The sequence below is a fragment of the Lutjanus erythropterus genome, chromosome 20 (genome assembly GCF_056507025.1).
Source record: "Lutjanus erythropterus isolate fLutEry1 chromosome 20, fLutEry1.hap2, whole genome shotgun sequence".
Lineage (NCBI taxonomy): Eukaryota > Metazoa > Chordata > Actinopteri > Lutjaniformes > Lutjanidae > Lutjanus > Lutjanus erythropterus.
Genome location: NC_139336.1, coordinates 755,534 through 776,664, shown reverse-complemented (window position 1 = coordinate 776,664; position 21,131 = coordinate 755,534). Strand labels below are relative to the sequence as shown.

General features: G+C 42.6%; 1 protein-coding gene across 1 annotated transcript in view; it reads left to right on the top strand.

Moving 5' to 3' along the window:
* megf10 (multiple EGF-like-domains 10) overlaps positions 1-20,912 on the top strand; it is a 162,029-nt gene extending 141,117 nt beyond the window's left edge. Inside the window, exons 23-25 of the mRNA XM_084746363.1 lie at positions 15,908-15,952; positions 16,043-16,252; positions 17,706-20,912. Of these exons, the coding sequence (XP_084602489.1) occupies positions 15,908-15,952; positions 16,043-16,252; positions 17,706-17,872 (422 nt within the window). The 3' untranslated portion in view covers positions 17,873-20,912. The remainder of the gene's footprint in view (positions 1-15,907; positions 15,953-16,042; positions 16,253-17,705) is intronic.
* The last annotated feature ends 219 nt before the right edge of the window (positions 20,913-21,131 follow it).

Sequence of the window (21,131 nt, the reverse complement as noted above, 5' to 3'; positions counted from 1 at the left end):
ATGAATGTCGTGTTTTCGATCCGCTCCAGAGTGAATCTCAACCCAGCAGCAGCAGCAACGTTAGCACGTCCTCTGCTGTTAATACTAGGGGTGCAATGGATTGCAGTTGACCCGTGTCCCGTACAGATCGCCCTCTCCGGTTCGGCACACATGTGATCCGCGGACCACATGTGAGCATCATAGTTTTACTGTCACTGTTACTTTTGTATAAGTTATAATACCCGAAATCTCAATGCAGAGTTGCAGTGAAAAGACAGGACAGGTGCTGCTGTGTGCAGCGCATCTCTGTGAAGAGCAACTGATTTAAAAGCCGTCACATCACCTTGAGTGAAATCCAGACCATAACTTTTTTCACTGATGTAACTATGCTATCACCAAAGAAACAGATCATAAAACTGTGATGTTCATTGAAACTTTGGTGATATCAGCTGTCTTAACTTCTACACAGCTCCTCTCTGCTCACCGGTGCAGCTCTGTCTCACCCTGTCTGTGACACCGTGTGTCTTCTGATTGATCATGACTTCTAACCAATCAGATGTGCTGTGCTGTAGGTGGGACACTGAGCCAGACTATAGAGCGTAGTTGTGTATTATACTGTGCAGTGTATAATGATCTAATATATGTATAGTATACACATAGTACAGCACTGTATAAGTTTGAAGTTTCTAATATATTACCATTATCATTACTATTATCATTATTCTTACATTACATAACTATGGTGATAACTACAGACAGACAAAGATCAAAGACAAGTGCAATTTTAAAATAATTTAACCCTAATCCCACCACTTTTTTCTTTTTTGCTGATCCGAAAAATGATCCGAACCGTGAGTTTTTTTTATCTATTGCTCCCCTAGTTAATACTGCAGGTAACTAACTAACACTGCCTATCATGTTAGTGCTATTTGCCTCATTGTAAAACCTGCTATTACTAACTGTTAACTGTTAACATTAAATGAATGCCTTCTCATGTATTACATTTAGATGACCATGACGAGAGACAGAGTCTGACTGGCTCAGAGGCTGGCAGTACTCACTCCAGTTCACGTCTAGCTTCCTGTTTGTTCTCCTTTTTTCCAAATGAGAATCGATAAGAGAATCGATAAAGAACCGAATCATTAAGCAGAATCGAAAATGGAATCGGAATCTTAAAAATCTTATCAATTCCCATCCCTATTTGTGTGTATAACTCTTCAATCTGGTTCCTTTTCTTTTTTATTTCAATTTTAACCTTTGGATCTGTTGATACTTTATGTTCAGATTCTAGGTTTTTGGGTTCAGTGTGGAGAGTCTTGATTTATGCTTCCCTTTATTTCTTGAGAAAGGATGTCACTGCGATCACTCTCCCTCTCATTACTGCTTTGCAGGCATCCCATATTATGGGTGGAGACACCTCTCCATTATCATTATATTCAAAGTATTCCTGAATTTCTCTTGCAAACTGTTCTGTCCTGTTATTCAGTACACTAGGAGTTTCCAATGTGTAAGCTTCATTCTACAGGTCATTCTTAAGGACAAATAGCGTGGGCAATGATCTGAAAGGTCCATTTTTCCAATATGGCAGTCTTGTACTTTGTTACTGTTTGTTCCAAATTTTAGTAGTCTGGGACAGTGCTGCATGGAGGGCTGAGGCTATGGCATCCTCTGTAGATCTGTTTGCCCTGTATGCAAACTGGTGGGGGTCAAAACTCTGGGGCAGGAGTGATGTGATATGACCCCAGACCAGTTTTTCAAAGCATTTCATCACCAATGGGGTGAGTGCGACTGGCCGGTAGTTGTTGAGGCTGGAGATGTGGGGTTTCTTGGGCAGGGGGATTATGGTGGAGGACTTTAGACAGGGTGGGACAGTGGATTGGGACAGCGACTGGTTGAGTATGTTGATGAGGACTCCAGCCAGCTGGTCCTTTCAACACACGTCCTGAGATGCCATCAGGTCCAGCAGCCTTCCTCCTGTTGACGGCCTGCAGCGTGCACCTGACCTCACATTCTTCTACTGTGAGGGTGAAGCTGCTGTGGACCATGGGGTGGGCAAAGAAGAGGTCCAGCTCCTCTCAGGCATCACCTTCAACAGCTCCGAGGTTGGTCTTGTAGTTGGCGAGATGCTGGACACCCTGCCACTATTGAGAATTTATTTTGAAGGAACATATTATTTGTAAGAATTAATAAGTTAAAATATAAATTAATGTTAATATTCATAAAAAACAGCAAAATGTAGTTTAATAAGGGACTGCATTCCAGTTCATTTGATTTAGACTTAGATATAACAGACTTCAATACCCAGGATGCTCAAAGGGTGAACATGATGCGATGATGTCAGTTTGTTGTTGTGGGCAGCCATGCTGTGCCTCTCATGTAGCACACGGTATATGTATGTTTCTCTCTTCTCTTTTAATTCACTAAAGGACGTCTGATTTGAACCCAGAGTCTCGCTCCGTCATTTTTTTGTAATAAGTTGAATCTGCAACATTTTTTGGTGCCAAAACCCGGGAAGCAGGAGACTATGGCTGATGAAGATAGAGACAATGAGGAGCAACTGGACAGTGGGGAACACCGTACTGAAAGGTTAAAAAAAGCATTGGACAATACAGAGTTCCACCACGAGACTGCTGAATCAGATCGATGTTGAACTATCAAAGGAAGACCCAGACATTGGCTGTGTGCGAAATATGCTGGCCGTGTTGTCAGCAAAGGCGGACAGCTTGTGTGAACTTGACCACGTAGTGGAGGAACACACTTCGCTGGAAGACGTGGAGGTGGAGGTCGAACTTGAACTCGCAGAGGAATACAGAGACCGCATCATCGGCATGAAGGTGCGGGCTCACCGAGTGATCAGAGCACATGAGACTGTGAGTAACGACAACCTCCGGCGCGCTTCGCTAAGTGATGCTAGCACAAACTCCGTGGGCTCACAGCACAGCAACCCGACCGTGAGACTACCAAAGCTGATGATCAAGAAATTCAACGGAGATGTAAGTTTATGGCAGGAATTTTGGAACCAGTTTGAGACTGCTATTCATAGCAATGATGCCCTCTGCAAAAGAGAGTTTATCTACCTGAAAACCTACCTCACTGGAACAGCTGCAAAGGCAGTAGCAGGACTCAGTAACTATGCTATGTTACTATGTTGATATACCCCAAAGCAGATTTGGAAGGAAAGATCTCATTGTAAACGTACACATGTCAAAGCTACTGAATCTCATTCCTGTGAAGAAAGCATCTGATGTCAGTGCATTGAGGCAGTTATATGATGACTGTGAAATTCAGATCAGAAGCCTTGACTCACTGGGAGTGGTATCAGACACCTACGATGCCCTCTTTTGCAGAGGGCATCATTGCTATGTTATGCCCAATACTGCTCCAGATGATGCCAGAGGACATGGCTCTTGAGTACAGCCGTCAGAGGGGGGATGATGAGGAGTGGAAGGTGCCTAATGTGCTCAAGTTCCTGCAGAAGGAGGTTCAGAGCTGAGAGAGAGTGTTGCAAATGATGAGATCATATAATCCGAGAGGGAACCAGTCTACTCACAAAACATGCAGCCAATCATATCCAGCCAGTGACATGAAACTAAAGAAACCAAGCATGACATCCACAGCTGCACTACACACTGCCAACCAGAAGACACAGAACTGCCTGTTCTGTGATAGTGCTGAACACAAATCTGAAAACTGTCCAGACCACCAGGTGTCAGCATGTAAGGAAAAGCTAAAGAAGCTTGGCAGGTTCTATGTGTGTTTGGGACCCAAACACATCGCAAGGTTCTGCAGGTTAAAGGGCATGTCATGTGCAACATGTGGAGGCAGACATCATGCAGTCATTTGTGAGAAAAATGAGGCATGCCCACCTGCTGTTTCTGCCAACATGGACACTGTTATTTCTTCCGTAATCCCCCAAGCAGAAAAGGGCAAGTGAGAACACTGTGCTGCTGCAAACTGCCAAGGCATGGTTTGTAGGGCCCACAAGCAGGAAGATGGTCTGCTGCTTGCTAGATGGAGGCAGCCAGGGGAGTTTTGTGCATGAGAATGTGGTGAGGGCACTGCAGCTACCTGTTGTTAAACAAGGAACAATCACCCTTCACACATTTGGCTCCTCTGCTTCAATGATGGTGAAGCGTGATATAGTGAAGCTCAGCTTGGAGAATGTCTGGGATAAACAGCAGAGCATTGAAATAGAAGCAGCTGTGACCCCTAAAGTGTGTACAGCATTGATGAAAGTCCCTGATGAACATACACAGAGGGAGATGAAAAGGAGAGGTCTCCAACTCGCAGATCTCATTGGAGATGACAAACCTGAACTTTCTGTGCTAATTGGCTCAGACTACTACTGGCAGATAGTATCTGGCTGACTGAGGGCCCTATCTTACGCTGATTGAAAGCGCAAGTGGCAAGCGCGAGGCGTAATGGATTTAATTTATTCAAGGCGTGTCCAAATCCAACTTTGCCATCCTGAACCAGGGGTGGGATTGATATTTTGCCCTGCCCGGCCCTTTGCACCACCAGCGCAAAGCAGGATACACCTATCAGGTGTGCCCAAGTGCCCTCATTAATTCACAGGCGAGTTTAGGCTGAACATGCAATAAACCAATCAGTAAGTCAGCTCTCATCACCTTTGAGAGGCAGGTGCGCCAGCAGCGCAAGCAGAGGCAACATGAAGGCGGATTTACCAGGAAGAAACAAAGAGAAAAGATTTCTAAAGTGAGGAGACAGATCTCCTGTTTCGATAAGTGAAAACGATATATGGAGACAGCAGGACGTCTCCAAAACAGCTTCACTTGTAAATAATTTATTTTACATTAATGCCTGCAAAAAACAATACAATAAATGAACCGCAAATGTCATGCAGATGTGGAACTGCTTATATTTTAACTTGAAGCACGTTGAAAGTATGTTGTATTTTATCATTAATTATTTTCATCATGATCATCATTAACTCTGCTGGCTGAGGAGCAGGGGAGAGAGATGGTGCAGGGGAGAGTAGAGGCGAACCAATCCAGTCCAGCCGCGAAGCTTCCCGGTTCCGCTGGCCCACCTGAGCCAGGTGAAGGAGCAGATACGCGGCTGTCCATGCTCCTCCTTCTTCTCCTCCTCCCATCCTTGCTCCTCTGTCCCGCGAAATAATCAGAAAGAGTTTCTTAAGTTTGAAGTGCACAAAATTACGCACAGATATATCCAACCAGCTATGATAGAAGCATACATAACATTTTCTCTCAGGTTGGGCCGGACTTGTGCGGTCAAATATAGTGTCTTGTATATTTTCTATGTTATAGATCATAATTGTTTAAACATTGTTTTTCTGGATCATAACAAACACGCAGACATAAACACTACAGCTGCTCCACCTGTCATGCTGACTCATCTGATAAAGACTATCAGACAGCTGTGATCCCGTTTGCAGGTCTGCTGAGATTTATTGGGCTTTATAATTATAATAATAGTACTGTTGTACTTATTAGTGAGATTAACTTCAAAGACACACGCGAGTGCACGACTTTTAAACATAAATGAAAGGTGTTTGGTGATTGTAGAGATGAGTGTGCGCACCTCAGCCAAGGGCAAGACACACACATACCTGCACTATTAACTTCAATATTCACACTTTATTGCTGGTGGATATGTTCAAAGGACACTTCACTAATCAACACTCCTGTGGAGAATAAAGACTAATGTAAATTTAAGGTGTTTGGTGATTGTGGAGCCATTGTGCCGCCAGCGCAAGTGATTTTGCTATCTTACGCCAGCGCAAGTGCCATTTTTGCCATGTGGGTAAGATAGCAAAAGCGCTTGCACTGGGTCTGTGCCGCTATGGGCGTGAGGTCTAAGCATTAAGGCAAAACTAAGGCGTGGCCTGGCGTGTTTGCTATCTTGTGCTCAGCACATTGGAGTAAAACACGCTTGCGCTTTAGACCAGCCAAAACCTGGTCGAAGCGCAAAGTCTGTGGATTTTTAGCACAAGATAGCACCTGGCAGGCTTGGCCGAAACACACATGTCTTCACAATCACGAAACACTGTCATTTATGGTCATTCTCCTCCTCACACGAGAGTGTGTATTACTTAAGTGTTTTTCGAACATATTTTTTTATGAGCAATAAAATGTAAATATTGAAATTAAAAGCGTTCCACCCTTGGCTGAGGTGAACACATCTCCACAATCACACTTTTCATCAATGTTAAACAGCCGTGCGCGCATGTGTCCTTAAAGATGAACTCAGTAATGAGAAAAAGAATTATAATTATAAAGCCTAATAAATCTAAATAGACCTGCGAAGTGAGCATGGCCGCAATCACAGCTGTCAGATTGTCTTCATCAGATGAGTCAGCATGACAGCTGGAACAGCTGTGGTGTTTGTGTCTGCATGTTTGTTATGATCCAGAAAAACAATGATTGCACAGTTATGATCTATAACATACAAAATATACAAGACACTATATTTGACCACAGGACTCCAATCCAATCCAATCCAATCCAACTTTATTTGTAAAGCACTTTATAAGCAACCACAGTGGACCAAAGTGCTGTACAGAAATAAAATACAAGAAGAGATTAAAAGACATAAAACAAATATACAATTTAAAGCAAAAGAAAAATAAAATTAAACAAATATATATATATATATATATATATATATATATACATATACATACACACATACATATGCACATACATACAATACATTCAACATCTCACATGATGTTAAAAGCCAGGGAGAAGAGATGGGTTTTAAGATGTGATTTAAAAACAGGCAGCGAGGAGGCCTGTCTGATGTGGAGAGGCAGATCATTCCACAGTTTAGGAGCTGCTACAGCAAAGGCACGGTCGCCTCTGAGCTTTCGCTTAGTTTTAGGTACACTCAGGAGCAGCTGATCAGCTGACCTGAGAGAGCGGAGGGGTGTATAAGGCTGCAGCAGTTCGGAGAGGTAGGGTGGGGCGAGACCATTTAGGGATTTAAAAGTAAATAAAAGAATTTTAAAACTGATCCTAAAATGGATGGGCAACCAGTGAAGTGAGGCTAAAATGGGGGAAATGTGCTCGTGCTTACGTGTGCCAGTTAAAAGACGTGCCGCAGCATTTTGCACCATCTGAAGACGAGCGACAGAGGACCCACTAACCCCCACATAAAGTGCATTACAGTAATCCAGCCTAGTGGTCACAAAGGCGTGGATTACTGTTTCAAAGTGCTGTCTTGAAAGAATCGGTTTAATTTTGGCAAGTTGCCTCAATTGGAAAAAGCTTGACTTAACAACCGACCTGATCTGACAGTCGAGCTTTAGATCAGCATCTACTTTAACCCAAAGATTTGTGACAGTTGGCTTAATGAACTGGGCCAGAGAACCCAGAACCCAGATCTACAGGGGGAGCCCCAGTGGTGCCACCAAAAACCATCACCTCTGTCTTTTTCTCATTAAAATTTAAAAAGTTTAAAGCCATCCAGGCCTTTATGTCTTCAAGACATCTGAGTAGCGGTTTGACAGAATAGGAATCTTTCTTTTTGAGAGGGACATAAATCTGACTCCAGCCCAACTTGAGAGAAAAAAGTTATGTGTTCTTCTGTCAGAGCTGGTTGGATAGATCTGTGCGTAATTTTGCACACTCCAAACTTCAGAACAGAGCAACTTGTTTCGCAGCGGGACAGAGGAGCGAGGATGGGAGGAGGAGATGAGGATTAGGTGGGAGAGGAGAAGAAGGAGGAGCACAGACCACCGCTTAACTGCTCCTCCACCTGGCTCAGGTGGGCCAGCGGAACAGGGAAGCTTCGCGGCTGGACTGGATCTGTTCGCCTCCCCTCTGTACTGCACCATCTCTCTCCCTGGTCCTCAGCCAGTAGAGTTAATAATGCTGATGGTGCTAATAATTAATGATAAAATACAACACAATTTCAAAGTGCTTCGGTGTAAAACGTAACCAGTTACATATCTGCATGACGTTTACAGTTCTTATTTATTGTATTGGTTTTTGCAGGCGTTACTGTAAAGTAAACTATTTCGGCGTGAAGCTGTTTTGGAGACGTCCTGCTGTCTCCATATATTGCGTGCTCTTGTGCATTCTCTTCTCGAACCAGGAGATCTGTCTCCTTGATTTGAAAATCTTTTCTCTTTGTTTCCTCCTGGCAAATCCGCCGTCATATTGACACGCTTGCGCTGCTGGGCACCTGCCTTTTAAAAAGTGATGAGAGCTGACTTTCTGATTGGTTTATTGCATGTTCGGCCTAAACTCCCCTGTGAATTAATGAGGGCACTTGGGCACACCTGATAGGTGTATCCTACTTTGCGCTTGTTGCGCAAAGGGCGGGGCAGGGCAAAATATCACTCCCGCCCCTGGCACAAGACGGCAAAGGTGGATTTGGACACATCTTGAATACATTAAATCCATTAATTCCACTTGTGCTTTTGATCAGCATAAGCCATGGCCCTAAGGCACAAGTGCATTTTACTCCAATGTGCTGAGCACAAGATAGCAAACGCACCCGGCCACGCCTTAGTTTTGCCTTCATGCTTAGACCTCCCGCCCACAGCAGCACAGACTCAGCGCAAGCGCGTTTGCTATCTTACCCACATGGCAAAAATGGCACTTGCGCTGGCGTAAGATAGCAAAATCACTTGCGCTAGCAGTGCAATGGCTTTGCGCCGGGCATAAGATAGGGCCCTAACAGAGAGCCAGGTGGCACTAGAAAGCACCTTCAGATGGGCAGTACAGGGCCCAGTAACAGTGTCCAGCATGACAGAGACAACATGTATGCACATTCAGCTCAGCGAGGATGTGCAGATTGACAAACAGCTGCATGCATTCTGGGAGCTTGAGTCTCTGGGCATCACAAGTGAGAAATCTGAGAGCCCAGAGGATGGGCCCAGAGGAAACCTCCATCTTAAAGGATGGACATTACCAAGTGGAGTTGCCATGGTGACAGAACCATCCTCCACTCCGAGACAATTGCTGCATCGTGAAAAGGACGCTGGAGAGTTTGAAAGGGAAACTAAGGAACGCTCTACAGCAGATACAATGAAGTAGTAGAGGACTACGTAAAACAAGGAATGGCTGAGGATGTGCCAAGGGAGCATACATCACCACCAAGTAGTGAGACATATTACTTACCTCATCACACTGTACTGAGGGAGGGACAAAGTGACAACAAAACTGCGGGTTGTGTTTGATGCTTCATCCCATGAAGATGGAAGTCCCTCACTAAATGATTGTCTCTTACCAACCGGAATCCAGATCTGAGTGTTTTGATCAAGTTCAGACTGCATGAAATTGCGTACATGGCAGACATCAAGAAAGCATTTCTGCAGATCTCACTCTCACAGAGAGACTGGGATGCTGTAAGATTTCTGTGGTTCACAGGCCCACCCACAGAGGACAAGGATGAGAAGCTGCGCATACTCAGAATGACAAGAGTGGTGTTTGGAGCTTCATCAAGCCCATTCCTACTGGCAGCCACCATAAGGAAGCATTTGAGACAATATGAATTAGAACACCCACAAGTGGTGGAAACCATTAGCTCCTCCCTTTGTGTGGATGACTTTATTTCAAGTGCAAGAGAGGTGACAGAGGCCCATGCAGCGACAACTACAGCCAAGAATATTATGTGTGCCGCCAGCATGGAGTTATGTAAATGGATGACAAACTCTCACAATCTCAAAGAAAATTTGCAGGAAAGCTTGATGCATTGCACTGTACAACCAGAAACATGTGGGTCAGTGCTAAAGGTTCTCGGCTTGGTGTGGAGACCAGCCACTGATGATTTTATGTTCGACCTCAGCGGGCTGCTTGATATTCTGAAAGAAAGACAGAATACAAAATGAAGTGTTCTGTAGTCTTCTGCTGGCATTTTTGACCCTCTGGGATTCTTGATCCCCTTCACCATCAGGATAAAGTGCTTGTTCCAGGAGATGTAGGAGAGAGGTCTCAGGTGGGACAAGGAATTGTCACCTGATCTGACAAAAAAGTGGCAACAGTGGTGTTCAGAGCTCCCTCAACTGCACCAGCTGTCAATACCACGGTGGTACAAAACACGCATGCAACAGAACGGCTATAATTTAAAACTACAAGTATTCTGTGACTCAAGTGAAAAGGCTTACAGTGCAGTTGCTTATCTGCAGGGAGAAACAAAGGATGGAGAAGTGACCATAAGCTTGGTTGCATCCAAGTCCAGAGTGGCTCCACTCAAAAGGATGACACTGCCATGTCTGGAGCTGATAGGAGCTGTAATAGCGGCCAGGCTGGGGAGCACCCTCATGAAAGCACTGCTACTGGACAAGACACAGCTCGGACTATGGACAGACTCAATGATAGTGTTACACTGGATTTGCAGTTCTGCTCACAAGTGGAAACAGTTTGTAGCAAACAGAGTGACAGACATCCAGTCCCTAACTGACCCACAGTCATGGTCCCACTGCAAAGGGAAAATGAACCCAGCTGACCTTCCCACCAGAGGTCTAACAGTGCAGGAGCTGAAGCAGAGCATATTGTGGTGGAATGGACCTTGTGTTCTGATGTCACCTGATCAGTCGGAAAGCAATCAGGATGATGTTCAGGAAGACGAGGCAAACTCTGAACTCAGATCAAAATACCAGTTTACTGTACAGGTTGTTAATCAAGACACAGAATTCTTAAAACCCGTGTTATGTCTGGAGAAGTACAGTAAACTAAAAACAGTGCGCCGAGTGATGGCCTGGGTGAAGAGGTTTATCACCAACACCCGCTCAAGCATAAAATTAAAGGGTGAACTGACAGCAGAAGAGCTGAATGAAGCAGGAAAACATTGGGTAAAGGTGATTCAGATCCAACATTTCAATTGATTGCTTTGAAATTGATCTGCGAGAGCTAAAACCATTTGTGGATGAAGTTGAGTTGCTCAGTGTGGGAAGAAGGCTCCAGCATTCTGACCTTTCTTACAGAGAAAAGCACCCATGAATTCTGCCCAATGACCACAAATATACAGGAATGTTGGTGCAGTATCAACATGAGAAGATAATGCACGCAGGTGTACAAGACACTTTAGTGCAAACTAGAGAGAAATATTGCATTTTGAGGGCACAATAGGTAGTCAAGAGAGTTGTATCAAGATGTGTACTTTATAAAAAATTCAAGGCAAGGGCGGGACAACAGACTACTGCTCCGCTGCCAAGGGACAGGATGACAGTCACCACCATTTGAGATCACAGGTGTGGGCTTTGCAGGGCCACTCTATGTGAAGACACAGAGCTCCATGACAAAATCATACATAGCACTGTTCACTTGTGCTGTAACCAGAGCAGTGCACTTAGAGCTGGTCTCAGATCTGTCCACTGAGAATTTCCTGCTAGCCCTGAAAAGATTCATCTCAAGAAGAGGATTATGCAAGGTGATCTACTCAGATACTGCCAAGACCTTCAAGAAAGCTGATCAGGATTTGAAGGAGCTCTGGAAAAGCATCAAAGACCCACAGCTACAGGAGTTCTGGCATCACCTGGCAGTTCATCGCTGAAAAAGCAGCCTGGTGGGGCGGATTCTGGGAAAGGCTTGTAAGGTCAGTCAAAACTATTCTCAGAAACGTGCTTGGCAGAGCTAAACTCAACTTTGAAAAAATGTGCACCATTCTAACTGAAGCTGAGGCCATAATAAACTTGAGGCCGCTCACTTATGTGCACAATGATGTGGATGAGCCACAGCCACTGACACCTGCTCACTTCCTGGTGGGTCAGAGACTGACATCCCTACCCCCTAAGCCATTTCCAGCTGACATTAACCATCCAACAGCAAACAAGGAGGAGATTACATGTAGGTGGCGATACAGACAGGGACTTATGACCAACTTCTGGAACAATGGCGGAGAGAATATTTGCTGGATTTGAAGTCACCACATCGCTGTGACACCCCACAGCCTTCTCTGCTGAAGGTGGGGGATGTTACGCTCATCAGAGAGGATAACACACCAAGGCAGAGCTGGAGGCTAGGAAGAATTGAGGAGCTGTTTCCAGGTCGTGATTGCCTTGTGAGGTCATGTGCAGTTCACACAAGTTCAGGGACTGTTCTGCGGAGACCCATCCTGCTGTTGTATCCCTTGAAAATTTAGATAAACTGTATTTTATCGGGGGGAGGATATTGAGAATTTATTTTGAAGGAACATATTATTTGTAAGAATTAATAAGTTAAAATATAAATGAATGTTAATATTCATAAAAACAGTGAAATGTAGTTTAATAAGGAACTACATTCCAGTTCATTTGACTTAGACTTAGATATAACAGATTTCAATACCCAGGATGCTCTAGGAGCAAAAGGTGAATGCGATGTGATGACGTCAGTTTGTTGTTGTTGTGCCTCTCGTGTAGCACACAGTATATCTTCTGTTTTAATTCACTAAAGGACGTCTGATTTGAACCAAGAGTCTCGCTTCCGAATTTTTTTTAATAAGTTGAATCTGCAACAGCCACACACTGTTGGCGTTCAGGTGGTCCTCGATTCTCCTCCTGTAGTCTGACTTGGCCTTTCTGATGCCTCTCTTCAGGTTAACTCGGGCCGTGCTGTAGAGAGCCCTATTGCCAGACCTGAAGGCGGCGTTCCTCTCCTTCAACATCCGCTGGACCTCCCAGGTCATTCAGGGCTTCTGGTTGGGGTAGTGTCAGCGACCAAGCAGTGAGGCAATGAGGAGAACAGGAGTTTGTTGAAAAAGATAGGGTTTTTATTTACCCAAAAAATGCAAAACAATATAAACCAGGAACTCAATATCTAGGCCTATAAAAGATGTCAATAAAATATAACTACCGTAATTTCTGGACTATAGAGCGCACCTGATTATAAGCCTCATCCAGTACATTTTTAAAGGAAAAACCATTTTGTACATACATAAGCCGCACCTGTCTATAAGCCGCATGTGCCCACATTGAAACATGAGATATTTACAAAGAAAGACGGTACACAGAAAGAGTTTTCAAAGTTTTAATAATATACCTTAGCTTTTCTTTCCAAACAGTGCCTGTGACGCGGCAGTAACACAGCAGCAATACGGTAGTAACACAGCACTAAAAGGGCTGGTTAAAAAAACATACCGGTAAAAGTCACTGAGACGCGGCAGTAACATAGCAGCAACACGGTAGCACAGCGAAGTTACATTAAACTTGCGTCTTCCTCGACACATATATTCCACCTGTCTCACTCTTACCTTTTCTGCTCGAGCGCCCCTGGCGGCCGCTGGAAAAAATGCATAAATTAGCCGCATCATTACATAAGCCGCAGGGTTGACAGCGTGTGACAAAAGTCGCGGCTTATAGTCCGGAAATTACGGTATACTCAAAATAACAGCAACAAAGCAGGGTGTTAACTGAACAAACTGACCAAACAAAATGAAACCTGAGGGAACACATATACTGGCATGGCCAAACCAACTAACACAAAAGGGGGAAACAAAATGAATATCTACTAAAACTAACACAAAGGAAAACCTACCTAAACCCAAATCCCCCTCTGACATGGCTAGAGATGGTATGGCCTGATGAGCTGGCCACAGGATTTAGCAGTTTCCATTCCTTGGCCACACTTTTTGCCTGTCTAAAATGATACTGCCCCACCAGCATGGTAACTCAAAAGAAGACAAAGAAAAATAATTAATATAGCAGATAATTACTAATTTTAACCTTAGAGTATTAAAATGTGTGCACTCCATTTAAAGCTAAAGGAAAATAAAGAAATTATAAATCAAATAAACTGTAGTGTGGACCTGAATTGTTTGGGGTGTGGTTGAGTGCAAATTATATTAACCGTGTACTGAACAAAGAAGTGAGTGTGTGCACGGTTTTATCCTTTAACTGTCCCTGATGGTCACATGGGCCTTGGCCATCAGAGGTAGACCGGGATGCATTTGTCCACTGTGACAGTGTCTATGCAGTTCTTAATGTAACACAGAACACTGTCCGTGAACACTTCCAGGTCTGGATTTTCAAAAACAAGTTGGTCCTGTCGAAGCAGTCCTGCAGCTGCTGAGAGGCACCATCTGGCCAAGCCTTGACAGTCTTTGCAGTTTTCCTAGGGGAGCATATGAAGGAATTAAAAGCAGGGACATGTGGTCAGACTGGCCCAGGTGTGGAAGTGGTCTAGCCCTGTAGCCCAGCTTGATGTTAGAGTAGACCTTGTCCAGTGTGTTAGCTCCTCTCGTAGCACACTTACCATGCTGGTGGAATTTGCAGAGCACTGCCTTCAAATCCGTATGATTAAAGTCCCCTGCTATGATGTGCACAGCGTCAGGATATGTACTCTGCTGATTGCTAATGCTACCATGTAAATGCCTGATAGCCAAGTTAGCATGAGCATCCAGTGGGGTGTAGGCAGCAGTAATCATGACCACAGTGAATTTACCAGAGTCCGATGTCCTGTCATGATGCTGTGCTGTGTAGCCTGCTAGCTCGATAGCAGAATCTGGGATGGATGAATGAAGCCAGGTCTCTGTGATCAGCAGAATGCAACTATCCTTCGCAATGTTGTTGGTTGCAATCTGTAGCCTCAGTTCATCCATCTTCTTAGTGAGGGATCTGGCGTTCGTGAGAAAAAGGCTGGGGAGCGGTGGTTTGTGTGGCTGTCTCCTTAGCCTAGCTAGCACGCCAGCCCTGCAGCCTCGCTTCTGAAAAGAAGAAGAAAAGGGCATAAGCCCTGAGCTCCAGGCTCCTGATCAACCACTACCAGCAGTCAGTTAGAAATGAAGAAGCCTCTTGGATGGAACGTCTTCAAGAACCCAAGCAAGTGCAGTTGCCTACAATAACCCTTTTACGGACTTGTTGAGCCCCATTCCCATGTTGTCCAAGCCACCCAGCCAGTGTCTGTATTTGACAACCTAGCAAAGAGACTCAATAATCAACTGTCTTTCTTCAAAATCACTTCTATCTTTTTCTATTGTTTGCTTTAAATGATAGTGAACCTCTAACCCACATACTAACAACTGATGAACCTGCTTGGATGTGTGATATGGCAGACCGCAACACAGAAAAATCTCTATTTACAACTGTAAATGACTTGAGAATTACTGTTGATAATTCAGGTACTGCATTCGACATAATTAATCATAGCATTTTTGAAAAATATCTTGCTGTGTAGTGTTTGACTGGTTTTGATCATACTTAAGGAATAAGGTTTCTTTTTAGATTATGTGGGGTTTGTATCATAGACACATGATATTGAGTATGGTGTTCCTCAAAAAGAATTTTTTTTCTTTTTTTGCGTGCTTCCTCTGGGAGCAAGAAAAGAAAATGTCATTATAATATTACATACTAATGTATGCAGATGACACACATATATCTTTTCTTCACCGGATCACCCCAGTTCTTTGGCTGTCTTTATTTTCAGGCTCATTGATATCAGTATTTCGATTAATAAAAAATAATGTTTGATAGAGAAATGATAGAGAAACATTGTATGACTGAAAACAAAAAGGTAAGTCAATGTCAATGTTTGGTTGTCTGACCAAACAGATTTAGACAGAACTTAAACTGGAAAACGTGCATCAGCATGCCACAATGAACTGCTCTGCCTGGTCTGAGCATGAATTTCTCATTTCTCATTATTATCTACAGTGTGGTAGTATTTTAGATGCAACTGTATTGTTCTCTGTAAGTTCCACAAACTGAAAATGTCTTATTACAGGAGAACAACTGCTATGAGCACATGAAGTGAATTGGATTATTTCCTCTCCACTGTTTGCCTAAAAAATGATAATGATAATGCTGTATCCAGCACAAGATTATTGTCTTTGCTGGTATTTGCATTGTAATTGGTGTGGATGGGAGACATTTGCTCTTTTGTAATTCCAGTAGTTTTTGTGGTGATATGAACACTTTCTTTAAAAAAGAAATCCAGCCTATACTTGCCAACATAGTCTCTTGCATAATTTCTTGCTTTCACCATTCATCAGCATTCTTTATTGAAATTTTTCTTCATACCAGGAGCTCACGGAGTTGACCGGAGATACATGGGGAAATCTTTACGAGGTAGCTTCTAGAATTATACAATTAATGCTAATCTGCTTGGTTTGATGCTGGTGTTAACCACATGCTGGCTCTTCTCTCCTTGTTATCTAGATCTGGTGAAGGGCACACTCTATCATGCCAGCTCCTGTTCTGTCAACAGTTCCGAAAACCCGTATGCCACAATAAAGGACCCTCCCCTGCTGACAGCCAGACACACAGAGTGTGGCTATGTGGAAATGAAATCCCCGGCCAGGCGGGATTCACCATACGCTGAGATCAGCAACAGCAGCCCGACCAATAACCGGAATGTCTATGAAGTTGGTGAGGAGCTTAAGCTTCTATTTATTATTTGTCATTGTGAGTGCTTCAGTTTAACGAATTAATATTATATTTGAAGTATGCAGCCCTATATAAAAAAATGAAATATTAAGAAAAATATTAATAGTGAGCTAGTTTAATTGCCACCTACATTTTGTGAGCAGTTAAATATGTCAAAACAAACCGTAGATGGGAAGCTGGGGGAAAGGCTAGTTGCAAACGTAAAAACATGCAAAAACCTACCTTGTCAAAACAAATCTAAATTCCAGAGCTGTCTAAAGGCTAAAATACACTGCTGGTGGACACCGCACATCAAAACAGCTGCCCACATTATTTTCTATGTGTGGGGTGTGGGGCAGGCTGCCAGCAGACCACCAGTGTGGCATGAAGTCCCACAGACTTTACACCACTGTCCTATTCCTAGCGTTGCCACACCTGAAAAAAACACCGGTTGACTTCATGAAACAGCAGCTCAGTGCTTCAATACAATGTTGGCTCAGCTACAGTAGTTTACTTGTTTGTTTCTTGCTTTTCACTGTAGTTTCAACTGTTCCTCCTGTGCTTCAACTCCTCTCTCTGCCTGCAGCTGCTTGCAGCCTGTCTCCCCTGCAGCTCGCATGGCAGTTCAACTACTTCTGCTCCTCTTTGTCTCTTATGTGCTGCGCTGCTGTGCCAGTGGTGTGTTTTAGCCTTTATTTACACATGGAATCCTTTTGTTTAGCAAGCAAGTCTAAAATGTTTTCAAGTAATGTGTAAATTCTTCTATTCCTCTGCTTGGTGCAGCCACTTTGCCCAGCATTGTTTGGGTCAGTACATCACTGTTTTAGCTTCTTGTAGCTGATTATGATTATGATTTTCTGGTTGGCAAATTCAGATCTCATCAACCAGGTTTCCAGCAACGGGAAACAACCTTTTCCAGTGAAAAAGCCCTGATAAATCCACTTTACACTACCTACCCAGCACCAAACAGCAAAACAGTTACCAACTACCTGCTGAACATGGTGGTTTAGCTAAAGAAATGGATATTTTCCAAGGAGATGGTGCAGACCAAAACAGGGCTAAAAGGAAAGAGGAGATTGGTGGACAAAAACATGACTTCAAATGAATGCTAATGTTTCTCTGTCTGCTGAATGGACATCTATTTGCTGACATATTTGCCACATAATTTAGAAAGTGATAATATGTCAGTGTTCTGTCAAAGCTGTAAAGCTTGTTCATCTGCCCCAAAGAGGTCAAAAATCTATTAATACAGCAACATCTTCCCAGTTCACTTGTGACAGAGCTTGGGTAGTAGTTTCTCTCTACTTCCCCCCTCCCTGAGTCATTGCACTAAGTCAGCATAAATATCTCCGTACTTCATGATGATCAGAGATTGAATTGTCGGATTGTCCTTTGAGACAACAGTTTTATGTTTTCTAGTTTCTGCAACTGCTAACTCACCTGTTCTTAATTTCAGAGCCAACAGTAAGCACCATCCAGTCATGTGGAGACAGCAATGTCCACATACAGTTTGGTCAAGATCCGTACGACCTACCAAAAAACAGTCATATCCCCTCTCACTACGACCTCCTGCCAGCCAGAGATAGTCCGTCCTCAGACCACAAGGAGCTGGACAGTGAATGATGGCACAGAAACCTGGTTTCACCAGTCTGCAGCTCTAGCACTGGATGTTCCACAAAGAGACACTTTATATCCACAATATTCTTTTACTTGTTTTTGCTGTTATACTTTGACACAATCGTTGTAATGTAATAAATGTATCATGATACCTTCTGAATAAAGTGGGTATATACAATTTTGAAGGTTAGTTTTGAGGTATAGTTGTCTTCATAGGACATTCCACATATTGGGGAGATAAGGTCTAGTATATGTTGTCTCACTGCTAATGGAAAAAGTGTTTCTATCTGTCCTGAATGGCCACACTCAAAGGCTGGCTGAAAAGCCTGCTGTCAAGCCTCCTTCTGACCAGACCTGATCTATGTCCAGGAACTCTGTGTCTTTTGCATGTCATGTAGTCTCAACACTATTGTACACACATTCAGATGGTAATGAAGCACTTAAAGTGACCTTTCAGTACCTCTCACACATAGCAAATCACTATGTAAAATTGCCCATAATTGTTGGAATGTCTGAACTAGAAAGTTACAAAAATCATCACACACAGTCCCACCCAATTTTGACTCACTGTTGGAAAGGTGGTTTCAGAAGATGCTGTTAAATGATCCAAGTATTTTGTTTCAAACATACAGAAGCCTCCATGATCTTTGTTTTTAACATTCAATAGCAAACAAATTTCCATTCTTGTAACAACGGTATTAAAAATTGATAATGTGAGTATTGGGAATTAAAATTTATTAAAATACATATTTGGTGAGGAAGAGTAGGGAAATTAAGCTGATGCCAATGTTTTTGATGTCAAATGCAAATTCAGTCAGTTACTGTTGGGTTAGTATTAAGTTAACCATTGGCTCTGTTCCTTGTAAGATTATTTTAATCAGTGTAGTTCAAAGTTATGTACATTGTTTAATCCAAGAGGTGCCAAGATGGACCCCTTTGCATACCAGTATCCCATTTTTGATTTCAGGTCATCTCCCACTAATTTCATATAATTTTCTTTTCAGTTCATCAACACCCTATATAGCATAACAGCAAACACAGCGATTCCAGTTTATTTTAAACAATTAAAACCATAATTGATGAATATCATAAATTCATCAGTACAGTATCAGTCACACATATGTTGATACATACATCTGTGACACCTTTTGCCATTTACAGTAGGTGTTCTGAGCTGGATGTTCTTTCATAAAGTGGTACTTTGCATAAGGAACGTATTCTCTGTGTGCTACACATATTTCTGATGTATTACAATGATTACTTTATCTGTCACAGGTTTTAAATTATCGAAGTAGTATCAAAGTAGTCTATTAGATCAGGACAAGGAAGACTGGTTTAGAAATTGAGCAACTGCCCTTGGGCCCCATAGTAATTGTGACCCCATTTGACACTGTAGTGACATATAATCTGTATTCTGATCTGGATCAGGTAAAACACATTAATGTGGGTGTGAGTGCAAACAAAACAGACCACCAGACCACATCTGGAGACTGTTACAACAAGCAAGATGATAGTCAGGTGGCTAACTTTACATTACAAGTTAGTAATCTTGCAAATGACGTCATCTCTCTCTTCCTGTCATGTGACCTTGGCCTTGCCTGGCATGTAGCAGTCCTGCATATAAGGCCAGAGATATACTTGCTGTTTAACCATGCGTCTGCGTTCCCGTGTGCGTAGCATTAATTTCTGAGAACGTGCACAACCATCATTCCAAATGAACGCAGGATACACAAGGCATCCATGAAGCGTAGGGATGTGAACGTGTAGTTAAAAGCAAGTATATTTCCAGCTTTATGCTCCACATCATTTCACTTGGCCAGAGATATACATTGTTTGTTGACAGACTATGTAATTTGCATATTGAGATCACAATCTCAATGCATTACAATATTATTTGGCCGACCAAAAATATAAATGTCAGATACTTGTGAGAAATACTCATCAAATTTCCTTGTATCCTGATATTTTTCTCATCACATCACATTGAAATTAAGGCAAATGCATTTTTGTTTACTCATTGTGTTAATGTACAGAATAATTTTTGCTATGTGTGAATGGGGTGTTATTGAAAACATTTTAAGCTCTGTATGAAAGGAGACAGAGCATGCACCACAGCAAAGATTCCCACCACAAGATGGCAGCAAACATGGAAATCCAACCAATGAGCAGATGTATTGTTCAGAAGGCACTTTGAAGTCTTTGGTACACAGTTCTTAATTTTGTTTCCACTGCATTTTACAAGTTAGGATGTTGCAGATATAGCATAAAAAAAAGCAAAAGTGGGATATGTGTTAGAGGTGCACAGAGATGATTCATTACTTCTAACTGTATCTGTTAGACTAGCAAGAATATCAGTTTCTGTATCTGTATTCAGATAGAAGACAAATAGTGGGTGCAGCACTAGAAGTCAAGTTAAATCGGGCTGTTTTATTTTTCAACTCAATATTCACTGACAGTTGTAATTGCAATAATACATAGTCAAACTGTCTGAAGCCCACCACTACCATCCCTTTAAGTGGGAGATAGTGGAAAATCACTGAAGAAAAAGATTCTGTTTTGCTTTGAAACTCTTCAGTGTTATTGCATTATTATTATTATTAGTGCATTATTTGTGCTTTTCTGAATAATGTATTCTGATTTAGATGTGTCCCCAATTGTATATGAATGTAAATTCATTGTATTTTAAAGACTGTAACATTTAAATGGTAAAAGTAAAGAAAGTAAGCAGTTGTGGACACACACCAATGGAAAAAGTGACACTTATGTTATTGATTTTCTCATGTGAAGATATTTATTGCAGATGGGGAAACCATGGCACAGCTGGGACACAAGCCAGTCAATGGCCCAAAATAGTGTCCAGAGCATTGAACTACTTTGTAGTGTTGTGCACTCACTGTGTGAGGTCCACCTTTTGGTTTCTGACTGCTGACTCCAGCTCTGTCTAGGAACTGAGGGCCTAGGCATGCTGGTGTGTCCAACAAGTTTTCACTGCTGTTCTTTTTTATTTTCTAGCTGCATACAGTGATAAAATTGTGGTTACAACACATCTGCTAGACCAGTCATGACTGACAGCACTGCCAATGACCCCTGAAAGTACTGGAAACTTGTATTGAGTGTCACCTCCTGAGCAGTACCCAAATTTAGTTCCACAACAGTGAAGCACCTGTGACAATTTTGACACTTTAAATTTAGTCACATTATGTTTATATTTTGTTATGTTGTTTTGTTTGTGCAGATGAAAAGACCTTTTTTCCTGCACCTTCAG